Source organism: Catharus ustulatus, chromosome 4, assembly GCF_009819885.2.
Source record: "Catharus ustulatus isolate bCatUst1 chromosome 4, bCatUst1.pri.v2, whole genome shotgun sequence".
Lineage (NCBI taxonomy): Eukaryota > Metazoa > Chordata > Aves > Passeriformes > Turdidae > Catharus > Catharus ustulatus.
The window spans coordinates 24,930,315-24,947,149 of NC_046224.1; the positions used below are offsets into that span (position 1 = coordinate 24,930,315).

A 16,835-nucleotide genomic window follows, 5' to 3' on the forward strand; every position below is an offset into this window, starting at 1 on the left:
CATGGGGGGAGAAGGAAGAAAGAGGAGGTAAACTCATTTCAATAATAGAAAGAAAGGAGTAGAGCTTTCCCGGGATCATTCTGCTCTTTTCTCTTCTTTCTTATGGTGATTGCTTTCTTCTTCTTGATGATTAGCTCTAAAAATCCTTTATTTTCTGAGGACAATGAAGACTGCCTGAGAGAGTTGGAATTGTTCAGCTTGAAGAAGAGAAGGATGTACTAATAGTCTGGGCAGGTGAGGAAGTGCAGCAATACCATATCCCCACAGCAGAGGAGGAGTGGAGCAGCCATTGGGTCGCAGCTGCTTTCTAGAGGCTGCATGACTTCCTTGTTCAGCCTTCGCAGAAGTATTGTTCCTTGAGATGTTTCACCCTTGACACTTAGGGCCACTGGGAAGACATGAAAAACCTTCATTACCCTCGTCACCCTGGTTCTCCCACTTCAGATTCCCTTCCCTGCCAACACCTCCCCCAAAGCTTGGGTGATAACGGAGAGAGGAGAAAATCCACCCTTCCACAGTGCTTCTAACCCTTGTTCAGCTCCCCTGGAAAGCAGCGTGGTGCCGCCGCTGTTCATCGGGATGAGTGGGGAGGGAGTGGGTGCGACACGCAGGGAGAACACGAAATGTCACCGCAGCCACATCCCGGGCAGGGAACCACTCCGGCTCCGCCTTCACCCGCCGAGCTGCGGTGAGGGGCGGAGGGACCGCGGGGTGATCGTCGAGAGAAGTTCCCTCTTCCACTTCCTCCCTCCTTGCAACCTGCTGTCCTGGTAGCCACACTTGCCCATCCCTCCCTGCTGTTTGCCTTGGCCTGACTTCCCTCCGCCACGGGTCCAGAGCCATGCAAGCCATCAAGTGTGTGGTGGTGGGAGACGGGTACGTACCTGCGGGTTTGCTGGGGCTGCGGGGCCGGACAGGCTCACCAGGGACAGGGAAAGGTGGATGCTTGGTGGAACTCTCCCTGCTTTGCTTCTGACCCCCTGCAGGATTGCTACTGCTGCAAACATGCTCACTTCTCCCTCCTGAGGCAAGGGACATTCCTCTGGGAGAGTGGAGGAGGGCATTTCGTAGGGTACCTGCATGGAAATGCTGATCATGCATCTGCATTTCCATCTGCATCCATGGGAAGTAGAGCAGGTCTGTCCCATGCACTGGAGGTGATGGTGCTCCTGCCAGATTCAACTTGTAGGCAGGAGTTAGATTTAAAACCCGCTAGGTACAAGTGCTCTTCTGCAGGTGAATGGCTCCTTGAAAGCCGTGTACTCACTGGGAATGACTGAGAGAGGGCATGGTACTCATGGCAAGATGTCTATCAGGATCTCTATGTTCAGCTTCTCTCAGCAGGCTACCTCTATATTGGGTGTGGTGGGGACTGCTGGCAAGGGGCCCCTGTGGGCACATGGAGAAGAAGCTCCTTCCACTGAGATGGGCAGAGGTATAGGCCACTTTGGGAGTGGGAGCTTAAAAACCTCACCTTCACAACATGGTGGCTTCTCTGCCCATGTCCCCTGATGCCTGGAAATGGCTTGATCCAAGCCATCAATGAGTTAAGCAGTCATCACTGCCTGGGGAAGGATGCAGTGGACAGATGAGTAAATGCAAGGGAGGGAAGGAGGAAAGTCTGTTCTTAGAATGGAATTGCTTAATTCCTTTCCACCTAGAAGCTGGCCAGACTTATCTGGGGCAGCTGTAAGGTAGCAGATGAAGAGACATTTACAGCAGTGACATTACAGTCACTTCCTCCTTTAGACCTCGCCTGGGAAAGAAAATGTCTGCACACATAACCGTACACGTCAGACATGTTCTCAGGGGCTGAGGACGGGGAGAAGGCATGAGGAAAGACAGAGCCCCAAATAAAACCCACAACCTCTAAGAAAGGTCTCCTGAAGGCTTTAAGCTAGAGCTGGATTAACAACTCTGCTGGGCATTTATCTGTCACCCAGTTCCCTACCCCCAAGTTTGCCCCTCACACATAGCACCAACTCTGTAGCCTTCCCTCAAGGCAGCATCCTCCTCACATCATGGGTGACCCCACCTCATGTCCTGAGAGAGGAGGATTTAAGAAATGGGGGTGGCAGGAGGAAGAAACAAATGTCGGAGCATGCTGTAAGCTCAGCTTCCTCCTCAGCTGCCCCACAGTCCAGTGACGGAGGCAGGTGCCTTGTGACCAGGGTGCCTGTCAAGGGCACACAAAAAGGCAGAGCTGCAGCCCTGTGGCAGGGGACTTTACAGACACAGCTGTGATGGTCTGAGAATCCCCAGCAGCAGAATCCAGCCTTTGCCCAGGGAAGACCTCTCCCTCCTCCTGGGCTGTGCTGGTTGAGGCAGGTTGCTGTCACCAACTCCATTTCCTGTGTTCTGTAACTGAAACATGGCCAAGCTTTCCTAGGCCACACAAACCTGAGATACGGCATCCCAGCAGGAGACGGATTTTCTTTCCAACACCTGTCTTGGCTGCTTTATTTTATTCTGATTTATTTGCACTTCTTTCCTTCACCACAGGCTTCAGCTTGCCCACAACACGTCCTTCCCTCACATGATAGCCTTATTGCTCCTTTTCCCACCAGTGCTCTCACCCAGTCTGGACTGTGCTGCTGCCTTGCACTCCACCCTGCTGCAGCAAGCTGCAGGGGAGGCTGAGGGGAGAGGAAGCACCAGCTTCCAGCTCAGAAACACCACCAGCAGCCTCCACCAGCCTCCATCAGCCATGGGGGCAGGCACCTTTTTGGTTCTCACAGCTCTCTGTGCAGGTGTTGCTGCTGCTGTAGATGAGGAAGACTGGGTAAGTCAGGAAAAGTTGCTACCAGTTCCTGGCCACAGCACATGAAAAGCAGGCAGGAGTGCATGTACTTGTATTAAAGCTGGCATGGCACACCAGGGCAGTGCAGTGTCCTGGCTGTGAGCTTACAGCACTGCCTACACTGCAAAATGGGCTCCCACCTCCATCTCACAGTGGCTGTGTTTTAGCTGAGTGATCTCTGTACTAGACCGTAAAAACAAGCCTTTGTGCTCAAAGACAACAAACATTTCTGGGCAACATCCTGTCTTTCTTCCTGCCAGGTTTCTAAGCTGTGCTTGTGCACTGCCTGGTCCTGTGAATGTTTCTGCTCCCAGGGGTCCCTGGATGGGGCTAGGTTACAGGTGTGGAAGGATTGCCCCATCTTCATCTCACCCTGGCAAGACTGCCTGCACTGCCATGAATTCCTGCTATTGTTTTCTTCCTCTTCCAGGGCTGTGGGAAAAACCTGTCTCCTTATCAGCTATACCACCAATGCCTTCCCAGGAGAATACATCCCCACTGTGTGAGTAATGCGTAAACAGGCTCTGGAGGGGGTGGGAGGCATGAAAAGCAGGATGTGAAGGGGTGCAGTGACCCCTTGTTGTGGGTCACATGGGTCACAATCTGCGTGCCAAGCAGAGGAAACCCAGTGAAGGTGTCTCTAACTTTGGATCTGTCAAGAAGAAACCATATAAAACCCTGGTATAAATGGGATATTTGGGAGACTCCAGCCGACTCAAGGTCTATCTGCTTGCTAGGTTTACAAGTAGCAGATGGATCCTGCTGGCCAAAACAAACAGGAACTAAGCTACAGCAACTGGGCCAGACCCAAGAGAAGGCAGAGGCAGATGGATGGACATGGGACCCCACTTCTTTCCCTGTCCAAAGCACTTTGCTGTCATTGGAGCAGTCATAGATTCTGCATGGAGCAGAATCACAGAATTGGTTGGAAAAGACCTCTGAGATCATTAGGTCCAACCACTAGCCTAGTACTGCCAAGCCCACTACTAAATCATGTCCCTTCTGATGTGCAGATGCCATGAACACATTCAAAAGACCTTTGTGTTGGTTCCTCCCTATCACTAGTTTCCCTTAATCTGGGAAAAAAGGTACCAAAAGGTCCAGGAAATAAAATTTTCTAGGATGAGAGTAGGTAGCTTTATTATCCATTTTTTTCCTACCAAGAAAAAAAAAATTACTTCTAAGCATGCAATCATGACAGTTACTCTAAAATATTTCAAGCTAGATTGTCAAAGAGTAATGGGACACATTGTTCTCACTTCCAGCAGGGCTGTTGAGGAGGGCAGCAAACTACAGAGACATGGATTCTTCTTCACTTCTAAGCACGAAACTAGGTTTTAGAACACAGAAGAAAGAGAGTGGCTTGGCTCTAGAATAGACCCAGTTATGGGAAGGATATTGGGGAAAAAAATGGGAAAAGAAAATGGTTTGTGAACCTGCATGTGAGGTATCAAAGGTGTAGCTGCAGCCAGGCACCTGTCCAGGATGGCTGAATGGGGAGGAGGTTGATGAGTGGGAATTCCATAAGGTGGAGGTTCACAGGAAACCAGCATCACCCAGGTGACCTGAGAAGAGGAATCACCACCCTTTGCTCCTGCGTGCACCCTGTGAACCCCACCTACTCTACTGGAAGGGCTCCCTCTTCTCCTGTTTGAGCCATGGCCCGTGTCTCTGAATTTCAGGTTTGATAACTATTCTGCCAACGTGATGGTTGACAGCAAGCCTGTAAATCTGGGACTGTGGGATACTGCTGGACAAGAGGATTATGACAGGCTGAGGCCGCTCTCTTACCCGCAGACGGTGGGTCACACTCCCTGCTCCTCCTCCCTCCCTCCCTCAGCTCCATCTCCATCCCTCACTGCAGAACTCAACACTTGCCATGAAACGGTGACAGGGTTGTTACTGTCTCTCTCTGCCCTTTTCTGAGAATATCTCTGTTGATATACAAGTGCCTTGAAACCTGAAAGTTGAAAGATATCTTAAAGATATTTTTGAGCTTTTATCTGAACTCCTATAACTGGTATAACTGAACAAGAAGACGAGACATTCAAAGACACTCTTGAACCCAGCTGACACTGACTTTGTGTGGGACAGATGCCTTACACAGCCCTGGAAAAAGCCTTCCCTTTGTAAAGTTAAAGTGGTTCATGCCAGTTAAGAGCTGAGGCAGGAGTTTGTCACATTTCTGTGTGAACTCCACTCTTCTGACTTCTGCCTTTTAAAAGAGATATGATTTGTGGGCATGTGTTTGATCTGCTGGTGCCTCTAGCAGAACAAATGGGTGCCTCAGATACTGTGTTCACCAGTTTTTCACCACAATGACAGAGTGATTTCAGGGCTTAAGGAACACCTTCCCTGGAGGAGGTTGTTTCAAGTAGTCTTTTGGCAAGCTCAGAGAGACCTTGGTGCATCAGACATTAGTCTGAAGGTTGCCACTGCAATTAAAAAGGTTGGGAATTGATTAGAAATTATTTGTTCGGGCTGGTTTCAGCCACCTAAAAATCAGACACCTGGTATAAGGTGTTTTTGCTGCAGTCAGTGCAAGCAGGTCTATTTCTCAACAATATGCTTGCATCCATCCTGAGACATATCTCAAGGATCAGTGGAGAATGTTTCTCCAAGGTTTTTGTCTCTGATGGCTGTAGAAGTATGGAAAAGGATAGGCTGGGTCTGGCACCACTGCTCCAGGTAGGTGAAGCTGGGTGAAATAGATATAACCTTGATGAGCTGGTACAGTTTTGGTTTTGTTTGGTTTGCTCTGGTTTCAAAAGAAGTCTGAATTCTACCATGCCCAGGAGAATTGCTTACCTGGAGAGCCAAAACTGCCTCCTCTGAGTCTTGTGCGTATACTTTTTAGGCTGAAACTAGGTCTGTCTCAACTGTAGGCAAAATTGCTTTTCCCCTAAAGCTCTCTGGTGTCCTGTGAGAAATGAGGAGGAAAGCTGTCAGGCCGTTTCCCATGAGGATGAGTGTGCCAACCACAAGAACCCCATCCTCAGAGCTGACCATTTGGCTCTTCTGATAGTGGTGGCTATGGTTACAATGACTCAGGGGAGCAGAGATCCTTCGCTCCGTTAGAAGCAAGAAGCAGCAGTCAGGACTTTTATATTACAGAGAGAGCTTTCCCAAGCACAACCTTCTGCTGCAGAGGGAGGGTGTTGCCCACACAGACCTTCTCTCCCCTCTTCCCCCTCTTCCTGCTTCATCATACCATCCCATGCTCCCATCCTAACTCCACACCGTGGTTGTATGCCTACAGGATGTCTTCCTGATCTGCTTCTCCCTTGTCAGCCCAGCATCCTACGAAAACGTCCGTGCTAAGGTGAGACCGTGTCCACCAGGGGATGAGGGGGGTGATAGTGGTGGTGGTCTTGCAAGGACAGTGAGAGACTATCACTAGGACATCTAGGTTCAAGAGGTCATATCTCTTTTCTGTGAGTCAGAAACCTCCTTCAGATGCCTTTTCTGGTTCATTTCAAAGAAGGCAGATAACTCTACTAACGGGCTAGTATTGATCTTGCAGGGCTGTTGTGCTGTCAGATCAGAGACATATTCTGATGGCATCTTTCAGCCAAGACTATCAAAGCATAGACACACAGGACTGGTCCATAGGGTATAAAAAGCAGGTATTCATAGCTTTTAGATGGGAAATGAGGGAAGAAGGGAGAGATTGGTGAAAGGAGAGCAAGAGTATGTCCTTCCTACCACTTTATGGTTCTTCCCTGGGTGGGAGGGTCAAGGGCAGAGAGCTGCTTGTGTTTTTGGATAACAAAATTTGAGCTCCCTGTCAGGGATTTTGCCTGAGAACCAGCAAAAGGAGCTGGCCTGGGCCAGGCTATAGTGCCCAAAAATGGATGTGAGAAAGGACAGGCTGTTAGCTACCTGCTGACATGTTTTTCAGGAGTGCCTCTTTGTTTTCCTATGTGCATGCCCATGTGTGTGACCTCTTCTCACATCCTGTGGCATTTTGCTCCATTGCTAGTGGTTCCCCGAGGTGCGGCACCACTGCCCGAGCACTCCCATCATCCTTGTGGGCACAAAGCTGGATCTCCGGGATGACAAGGACACCATTGAGAAGCTGAAGGAGAAGAAGCTGTCCCCCATAACATATCCTCAGGGTCTTGCTCTGGCCAAGGAAATAGGTATGTGTTTGGGAATCATCTTGGACCTACTGAAAGGAAAGAGGCAGAAGAAAAGGGCTTCACCTCAGTTTAATGAGGCTTTTGTAGCAGTATCTCAGAGTGGTATCTCTGAGGGACACAAGGGGGCACATCCAGGGGTAAAATGCGCTTCAGGAGACTCAGGAGGGAGATCTGCTTCTTGAGGAAGACTCAACCACTCAGCCCTCTGTTTTCTGCCTTTCTCTGGCCACCATCCTCCACATACACACACAGCTACACATTTTCGCATGCTGGTCCCCTTTTACTCTGCTCACTTCTATCTGGGACAATATTTTTTCTGTGCAAGCCACAGCTGCACTGTGGGCAGAGGCCACTCCTCCATATCCGGAGGGAGGCTTTTAACCTCTCTCAGGAAGAGTTGCAACTGCAGTTTCCTGTCCCTGCCTCTGTCTGCTGGGGCTCATGCATGCAATCCCAGGTATGAGTGTCTCACCCCACCATCCAGCTCTTCTCAGATGTGGCACACAGAAGTAGGAGAGAGGGTGAGAAACACAGCTTGAGGGAATTTTCTAGAAGGAGTGCAGCAGAGAGAGTGCTGGCAAGGATGACATGGTCAGACACACACAGTGGCTCTGCTCTGGCTATATGGGTAGCCAATAGGCAAACCTAGGTCTAGTGCAGCTGGCAAGCTTTGCCCTGAAGTCGACTGTCTAAGTGAGTGAAACGTGTCCTGATGTCTTTGATCACCTGAGATGCGTTTATTCAGCTTGGGCAAGAGGCAGGCGCCGTGCTTTCCAGCATAAGGAGCAGAAGCCTGGGTATCCCCGCTGCCTACCCCAGCTCCCCTCCTCCCCACTGCAACTCTGCTTTCCTCCCGACAGACTCAGTGAAATACCTCGAGTGCTCGGCCTTGACGCAGCGCGGCCTCAAGACGGTGTTTGACGAGGCCATCCGAGCAGTGCTGTGCCCGCAGCCCACCCGCACCAAGAAACGGGCATGCAGCCTCCTCTAGGCAGGTAAGCCTGACAGGAATCCCTGGCAGTGACACCAATGGTGCGTTCCTGCTCCTGAACCCAGACCTGAACCTCTGTTCCTGGTGAGGCTCTTGGAATGGGTCACCTTCAAAGAGAGAGGGAGACAGCCAATCCTGCTTGGGGGAAGATCAGGACATGGTGTGATGCACCCAGGATCAACCACCCCCTCCTTTCTGCTTGACTGTGGGCAAGTTTGTTCCCATCTCTTGGCATGGGGCAGCCTAGGATTTTCCACATGTGCCCTCACAGAGAAGAACTGTCAGCTTCTGCCACAGAGGGAACTACATCCAGGCTGCCCTGGGGATGACCTGCTCTGAAACTTATGAAGCCATAGCCTTTACCTATTGGAAAAAAAAATAAGGAAAAGAAAAAGCTGTTCCTTATTCATGCTAGTTGCCAGTGGCTCTTCCTCTTACCAAGCCCTGCTCACCTCAAGGGGTTTTTGTGTTTTCATTGGCAAGTGACAGCTTCTCCTGCAGGACTCCTTTACTCTTCATATTGTCCCTACCTGCCTCCCCTTCAGTACAAGGCAGCAGAGGGAAGAGAGAGGCTTCAGGACAAGAGTCAAAGCTGGTCAGAGTCTGATGAGAGAGAAGAGTGACAGCCTGCTAGTTTGGACCCTGTCCCTTCCTACACCCACCATCACCAGAGCAGAGGGAGGGAGAGCAGAGAAATAGCTGAGTTGGTACTATGAGGTCTGTCATGTTTTTGGCTCTAGATTCCAGCCTCATCCTGATGCCAGGCGCTGCCCAGCACACAGGAGAGTGATGGCTCCAGCAACCCAGAGCTCAGCACCTTGGGGCAGTCACTGCTTTTTACTTCTGCCGGCTTGAAAGACTGCTGTGGGTCTGCAGCACTGGTTTGTCTCCTCACACAAGGTCCCCATTCGTGCCTCACCTGCTCACCTGCCCCTTCCCTTCCTTCTGGGCCCCTGAGATTACAGCGGAGAGAGTAAGACCCAATAAACAGACTGTACATTATTGTCATGTCCGTGATGTGTTGCACCTCGGGGGGACACAGCCCTGAAGCTGTGAGCAGTGGGATGGCTGGGCTGGAGGCAGCTCCCAGCTGTGCCCCTCCTTCAGCAGAGACAACCCAGGCAGCACCACACAAAGCCTGGTGATCCCCAGTGTCTGAGGAATGATGAGACCAGGCCTCATTCACCCTCTCAGTTCTCAGCTGACCCCCCTGCATTCCTTTTGCCTTTCCTCTTCTCAGTCTCCATGTGTTCAAAGGTAAAGTTGTCTCCCCTCTGTGCCACACAGAGGATGGGATGCAGGCTTTGGGAGGAGATGCCTGGATTCAGACTCCTCTCCGTGGGGACTGCCCCCGCAGGTTGCTGGGGACATCTTTTCACCAAAATATTGCTGCATTAATTCTTCTAAGCTCTGGCACTCTCTCACACTGCCAGACACAGGCAGAGTGAGAATAGGAAGGGGGAGGGCAGGGAAAAAAATTAAAGAGGGAAGAATGAGTCACCAGTCCAGACAAATTGCCTCCAAGACACTAAAATTAAGCTGAAGAGAGAGGTCCCAGCAGTACTATGGATCTGGCAGCTGTGAGCACCTGCTTTCCTGATGCATTGCAGGGACTTGAGAGTAAGTGTTACAGGGTGGCTGCTCCTGCCACTACTTGCAGGAGAGAGGAGGGTTCAGGGTGTGATGATTGTCACTGCAAAATCCTGCAGTCCTAGGAGGGCACAGAGAAACTATGGAGTTGAGCCAGATTGCTGCTCCTAGATGCAGCAACACTTCTGAGCTTCAGAGGCTGCTTCCTGCACTGAGGAGGTTCATTGGTGATGCCAGGTACAGCCAGACACAGTGAAGCTCCCAAGGTACTCTGCTGCCAGGGAAATTTCTGCAATTTCAATTCATGGAATAAGGCAGTTAATTCAGTGATGTGATACACTGCCTACTGATAAAGTTCTGAGCAACCCTGGTGGGCATCCTGTGGGCAGGGAGTTCCATAAATATCTGCACTGCACATGGGCTGCTGGATGAATTGCCAGGTCCCATCCAAAGGTAATGTAAATCATGTCAATATAAGTCCAGAAGAATGAAAATGAAGCCTCTGGCATGGGCTATGTACTTGTGAAAGGGCAAGGGACACAAAGTACTTCAAAATCTGATCTGGCCTCCTTTAAGCATCCTAAGCATGACTCAAAGCAATATATTCCCAGTGGTTTATTACTTCTCTCCAGTTTTCAAGCCTTGGCTTTTGCCTTTTCAGTCTGCCCCATCCCCTATCATGTACAGCAATGCATACGATGTGTGTGAAACAAAATTCATGTGCATGCCTACCTGTGGAAGTGCACAGGCTGAGCTCTCCTCCCAACACAATTTGAGCAGTTTGCACAGTCCCCCTCTGGAGCTGAGACACAGAATGGGACACAAATCAGAGCATTGAGGAAGTGATTGGGAGACCTGGAATCCGTAATCCTGTGACTGTGCTTATGCTAACAAGTCCTGCAAGGGTTAGCAGGACTGTGTGGAACTCTGCTGCTGCATGGCTCTGTTTCTTCTAACAAAGGAGCTTGGGAGCTTCTGCATGGTGCTACAGGCATCTGCCCTGCCGTGGTAAAGAAAACCTCTGGGTGCTACCCATGCCATTCCTTCCCCTGTGAGGATTCCTTCCTATTCTGTGTCTCCAGACAGCATTGTGGCCAAATTCTAGCCTAAAGAGGCCTGACAGTTTTGAAGACTTTTACTGTTTTCATCAGCTCATCTTTGAGCAGCACTGGCTGCACATAAAGTTGCCCAAGTAGGTTTGGATGCCACATTTTAGACCCTGGCTATGTTGTGCTTGAAGAGATATTGCCTTCTTTAGTTAAAGCTGGAATTTACCCTAGGGGCTCAAATGCTCACAAACGGCAGTGCCAAATGTCAAGAACTGGGTGATGCACAGCTCAAGGAGTCACTGAGGTTGGCTGCAGGGCAGAGAATGACAGGGAAGCCCTTTGTGCAGGGAATGGGACGGGAAAATCCTTCTGGAACAACTGCTCACACAAACATTAATTTCTTTCTTACATCAGTTTCTTTTGAGTCTGTGTCTTCCAGCAGAGATGAAATCTGGTAGGAGAATTTGGGGCTGTAAACTGGAACATTTTCCCAATGAAGGTGCAAAAGAGATCGATCATGTGTGGAGCCAGGGAAAGGGGAAGAGTTTAAACAGACTGTCTCCTATCTGCCCATCTGCCCTCATCTCCTTCCATCTGGAGGTGCTCACAGGGCCGAAGGGAGAAGTGTTTGTGTACTCAGCACCGCCCCGATTTCTGAGCACCCTGCCAGCCGGGTTTTGCTGTGTCCCTGCAGCTCCGAGCAGCACCAGTCCTGGAGCAGGGGCCGTCTCCTGGGTGTCCCTAGGAGAGCCGAGCCGAGTCGCCCCCTCCTGCGCGCCACTCTCCCACCCCACAGCCGCTCTCTGCATCCCTCTTTTTCTTCCCTCCACTGTCTTTAGCTTCTTTCGCCGCACTCCCCATTCCTTCATCCTCGCCTCTTCTGCGCTCCTCTTATCCCTCTGCCCATCTCCTTGCGCCTCCCTCTCCCTCTTTCATTCTCCATCCCGGTATCTCCCCCCGCTCATCATTGTTCTCCTGCCCTGTGGTCCATCCCCTCCTTCTCCTCCTTCTCCTGCTGGTGTTTCCATTGGCTGCGGGCGCCCGTTCCCCGGTACCGGCGCTCCGCTCCCGCTGCCCGAGCCCCGCGGATGGTGGGGGCTGCGTGGGGCACAGACCCACGGGCGTGGGGCTGAGGGGCCGCGCATCCATCCCCCGCTCCCGGGCCCCTTCCCACGCCCGGCACGGCGGGGGCGATGGGCAGGTCCGGGGAGAGGGACTCGCTCCTCCGCCGGCGCTCGGCGGGGCTCGCTGCCCCCGGGAGGGCTCTGCTCCGCCGCGGTTAGAGAGGGGAAGGGGACAAGCATGACACGGATTCTCCCGGGCAAGCGGAGGAAAATGTACATCCCGACGACATGTAAGTACCCAGCGGCTCTGCCCGCTCTTCCCAGATGTCTCCCGCGGGGATGAGTCCACGCAGAAGTTAAGTCTGCAGTTCCAGAGAAGAAAACCTGCCGACCACCCCCCGCTCCCGACCCTCCAACTCTGCCAGTGCAACCTGGTCCTTACGAGAGAGCTCAACCCCGAGGTGAGACGGCAGAGTCCTGAGCAGGGGCAGGGCCGTGAGTAACAGAGGGGACAGGAGGGGAGGGGGTCAGGAGCGAGTGGTGCAGGTTATTTGGCCATGTTGTCCCTCCCAGCTGCTATTCATGGTTTGCTACCAGGACTAGGCTCAGCTTTCAGCATCCACCTCTCCCTCTCATTCAATGCAGAAATATATATATATATATATATTTATGTGGATTTTTTTCCCTAAGGAAAGAAGTAGTGCCAATTTCCCATCCCTTCCTACCTCTCTGCCTTATTCCTGCTCTCCAGCTGCATGAACCAGGCTTATTCTGGTAGCGCCTGTTAGAGGATCCCAAGCCTCTTGCAACAGGTGCTGTCCACATCAGGAACACATCCAAGTGGATGCCAATACACCATTAGTCTGAGGCCAGGGTTCCTCACCAACTCCTACGGCATGTGCTGCCAAAGCAACCAGCAGAGTGGATCCAAACTAGATGGAGCACAGGTGCCCAGTGTTTTTGCTGCCAAACTAGCCAAAATGTGTGACATAGCATCTGAGCAGGTACATGGTACTTGACAAAGCTAAAATGGCAGCAACAGACCACACCTGCTTAAAGATCAAGTTTCTCCACTGCAGCTGCCAGAGTAGGAAAATGAGTTTAAAGGAAATCTGTGCTCTTTGATACATGCCTTAGCATTTTTGATAGGGCTTCTGAAGCTACACTGAAGCTGGATTTACTGTATTGCCAAACAACAGTCTGAACAACGGGCTTTGAGATCTGGATCCCAGACACTTCTCCAAATGCTTTACAGCTCCACCAGGAGTATCTCCATCCGTATTTGGTGTTTATAAGGCTCCAAATGCTTGGCCTTTTTCTTCTTTAAGTTCCTTTTTATGCAGGAGTAACATCCAAAAGGATCCTTATCTATGTCTTCACCTTTCAGAGGATCATCCTTTTATGAACAGAATGTTCTGGCTTCTGCCACCTTTTGTAGGGATCTTTGTCCCTAGAGCAGCCATTGCCCTCCTCTTTTCTCCAACAAGTGGTTTGTGTCACTAGAACAGAATAAGAAAAAATATCATCCTTGAACTTGGAGTCTCGAATCACTTCCTACTGTGCTTATTCATCGCAGCCATCATGATGTGTGGGACAACCTGGTGCTGTAGGACCCTGTGAGATGGGCTTCTGTCAGGACAGTGTGTCACAGCCCAAGGCACCAGAAAATGAAGAAAATCTAAACAATCCCAATCCTTCAAAACTCAAATGCTCTAAAGCAGGAAACATTTATACAGTAACCTGTAGAAATGGTCTTAAGATATAGTTACTCAACTATGTTTTTATGGGGCCCATCAGATGAGGTACCTTCAGCATAAAATTTGATATATCTGTAGAGTCTGTTGGGTTTGCCTGTCTGATGTCCAAGGAATCCATCTAAAGCTCAGGTCTCCCCTAGGGTTCCCAGAACTTGGAATGGCACCTAAAAAACAAACAAGTAACAAAAACCCAACCAAACAAGAAAAACCTAAACACTGTATATATTAGACATTTGTGAAGAAAGTTGTGATGCTACAGAAAATCACATCTGCGAGAAAATCTGTGGAGTGTCTCTTGCCTCCTGAAAGTAGTTAAATTTGGGAGCCCTTTCCTTTGACATACACCTTTTTATTTTCAATAGAAAATGAGCTTCAGAGCCCTAAGAGATTTGTTGAGATGTGAAAAAGAGAGCCTTAGGGTCCCCATTCACTTCCACCTAGTCATCTTCCCTTCCAAGGACCAAATTTAGGAGGACGACCCTGCCAGTCCACACTTCTAGAAGATTTTTCCAAAGCTGGAGTAATCCTGAAAGAAACACAAACCTCCCCTGCATTAGGTTTTCCAAGGTGTCTCTCATCTGCAATATGTGCTGGGATCTGTATTTCACAAATGGAGCCCTGACAAAAGGCACATCCATCCCTTTACTGTCCCTTCTCTCCCTGCAGCTCCTCATCCAGTGTCAGCAGCGAGCTGGTGGGAATGGAAAGCTTGTTTGCTCAAGGCTGTCTCTGAGCGAGCTGACTGCTGTTTCCATGCCAAACCCTGACGTGATGAGCAATTGGGCTCCTCAGCTTAGGAAGGCTGGGTTGCTGCTTTGGTGTTGCAAACAGGTGGGGTAGGCAGAGACTCTACCATTAGCAGTGTGTTGCAACGTGCAGAAGGAGAGGGAGAGAAAGGTGAGGAGAACAAGAGAAAAAGAGACAAGAGGGATCTGGGCTAATCCTCTTGGTGTACCCAATATTATCTTTCCTTTACTCTCAAACTGGCATAACACAAACCAGCTGCCCTTCAGCTTACATGCTGAGCTAAGCCTCTCTGCTTGGATTGAAAGTGCTTTTCTTTCTCCTGTGGGGCTAACAATAACCTGGCCAGACCAAAAAGAGCTTCAGCAAGCAAGAGAATAAATACTCAGAGAATAGGAAAGTCAGAGTTGGAAAGGCTCTTTGTCACTGCACGCTTTTCCCTATTTTGTTTGTAAAGCACCTGCCACTCATAAATGGGAACCAGGCCCTGGTGACCACATCCTTACTACTGGATTCATTAGCAGAAAATGAAAACTTTCCCTGTCCTTATGCTAGTCTGTTGATCTTTCCCCAGAGGATCTCTCGCTAGAGGAGAGGCCCCCATTGAGCCATGTCCCTGTTTGTCCCTACATGTCCACTGTGCCTCACAGGACTAGATGGGTTTGATAACATCCTAGACTTTCCAGCATCTGCTAGCATCCACAAACTCCCCTTCATTCCCAGCCTGCCCATATCTAATTCACAGTTAATGTGGCTTGTTCAGCTGTCATGTCCCTATTATCAATGTTTTTTTTCTCCTCCCCTCAGCTCCAGATTGCTAACTGATCCTGCAAAGGACACTGCTCCCTGCCCTCTTCCCTGCCTCTGCTATGGACACTTCTGCTTTTAGCCTCCCCACGCCAGCAGTGTTGGAGGAGGGGAATGCCTCCAGTAGCTGGGCAGGCTTCACTACCCCCAACAGCTCCTCCACTGACAGCCCTGGTGTAGTTGTCAGTGGTGTCCTCATCCCTGTGGTCTACCTCATTGTCTGTGTGGTGGGGCTGGCTGGGAATTCCCTGGTCATTTATGTGGTCCTGCGGCACTCCGTGAGCGAGTCGGTGACCAATGTGTACATCCTGAACCTGGCCCTGGCTGATGAGCTCTTCATGCTGGGCCTGCCCTTCCTTGCTGCGCAGAATGCCCTGTCCTACTGGCCCTTTGGTTCTTTCATGTGCCGCCTGGTGATGGCCGTGGATGCCATCAACCAGTTCACCAGCATCTTCTGCCTGACGGTGATGAGCGTGGACCGCTACCTGGCTGTGGTCCATCCAGGGAAGTCCTCCAAATGGAGGACAGCACGGGTGGCCAAGGCCGTCAGTGTAACCGTGTGGGTACTGTCTTCCATAGTGGTGCTGCCCGTGGTTATCTTCTCAGATGTCCCTTTAGGGATGAGCACATGCCACATCCAGTGGCCAGAGCCTGCCTCGGTGTGGAGAGCTGGCTTCATCGTCTACACTGCCACCCTGGGCTTCTTTGGGCCGCTCCTGGTGATTTGTCTCTGTTATCTCCTGATTGTTGTGAAGGTTCGCTCCTCTGGCAGGAGGGTCAGGGCTCTGTCCTCCAAGCACAAGCTTTCCGAGCGCAGAGTGACCCGCATGGTGGTGACTGTGGTGGCTGTCTTTGTCCTTTGCTGGCTTCCCTTCTACGTCCTCAACATAATCAATGTTGTCTGCCCGCTGCCAGAGGAGCCATCCCTCTTTGGAGTCTACTTCCTTGTGGTGGTGCTGCCCTATGCCAACAGCTGCGCCAACCCCATCATCTACGGCTTCCTCTCCTACCGTTTCAAGCAGGGCTTCCGCAGGGCCATCTTCAGGCCGTCCCGCCGAGTCCAGAGCCAGGAGGTGCCAGCAGGCCCCCCCGAGAAGATCGATGACGAAAGGGAAGAGGGTGAGATCAGCAAGATCACCCAGAATGGAAACGACAGGCAGGAGCGCCCTCTAAGCAGTGGAGAAGGAAAAAGCAATGAGCAAAAACCACTCCCTGAGGAGCCCGCTGCGGGATGCGAAAAGAGCAACAAGTTGCATGTCAGTTATTTATGATGAAAGGGGTGGTGCAGGGGAGAGAGACATCGGGACATGGGATCCCCTTCACGTCCCATTAATAGGGCTCCGTGATCTTGTGGAAAAAGCAAGGCATTGTTCTTGGTTTTGGAAGAGACACCTGAGGTTTGTGTGGTACCAGTGTTACCAGAAATTGGTAAAAAATAAAACCTCCTTAACACTAATGTAACATTAAGAAGCGGGCATTCTTTATTTGGCTGGATGCACAGGGGGGTATCTCCTTCAAAATATCATGCATGCTGAGTACAGAAAAAGCTCCCATTTATATACTATATTTTACACACATGCTCACTGATTTTACCAGAACAAACATACATATGATATTAATTTCCCCAAAATCACTGGTGTATTTTCCCTCTCCTTTACACATGTGTCCCTCTGTACTGGGAGTCTCTTGGTGGTTCCTTGTGGTTGGTGACCCCAAAGTCATACCTGTCCACTTGGTGAACTGGTAAAAGTTGGCACAGCTGGGCTGTTTGCTTTTGAGTCCTTTATCCTACAGAATAACATTGTGCAGTTCCACAGGCCAGCGGGTTTGGAAGACCAAGCATCATATTCACCACCAGGAGCAAACGACTGTTCATCTGGCAACACCAGGT

The 16,835-nt window shown here is 50.6% G+C and overlaps 2 protein-coding genes across 3 annotated transcripts; both read left to right on the top strand.

The window, feature by feature from the left end:
• Positions 1 to 725: 725 nt before the first annotated feature.
• RAC2 (Rac family small GTPase 2) lies at positions 726 to 8,935 on the top strand. Its single transcript, XM_033058846.2, has 7 exons — positions 726 to 876; positions 3,231 to 3,302; positions 4,483 to 4,600; positions 6,060 to 6,122; positions 6,783 to 6,942; positions 7,803 to 7,937; positions 8,674 to 8,935. The coding sequence occupies exons 1-6, from the start codon at positions 842 to 844 to the stop codon at positions 7,931 to 7,933; spliced, it is 579 nt and encodes a 192-aa protein (XP_032914737.1). The 5' UTR covers positions 726 to 841; the 3' UTR covers positions 7,934 to 7,937; positions 8,674 to 8,935.
• A 2,315-nt stretch (positions 8,936 to 11,250) lies between these two features.
• SSTR3 (somatostatin receptor 3) lies at positions 11,251 to 16,400 on the top strand. 2 transcript variants are annotated; one of them, XM_033058721.2, is made up of 2 exons: positions 11,251 to 11,926; positions 14,945 to 16,400. In XM_033058721.2, exon 2 carries the CDS (start codon positions 15,007 to 15,009, stop codon positions 16,213 to 16,215), a length of 1,209 nt encoding a protein of 402 aa, XP_032914612.1. In that variant the 5' UTR covers positions 11,251 to 11,926; positions 14,945 to 15,006; the 3' UTR covers positions 16,216 to 16,400. The 2 variants fall into 2 exon arrangements, with proteins under 2 accessions (XP_032914612.1, XP_032914614.1); XM_033058723.2 differs by lacking the exon at positions 11,251 to 11,926 and adding an exon at positions 11,933 to 12,097.
• The last annotated feature ends 435 nt before the right edge of the window (positions 16,401 to 16,835 follow it).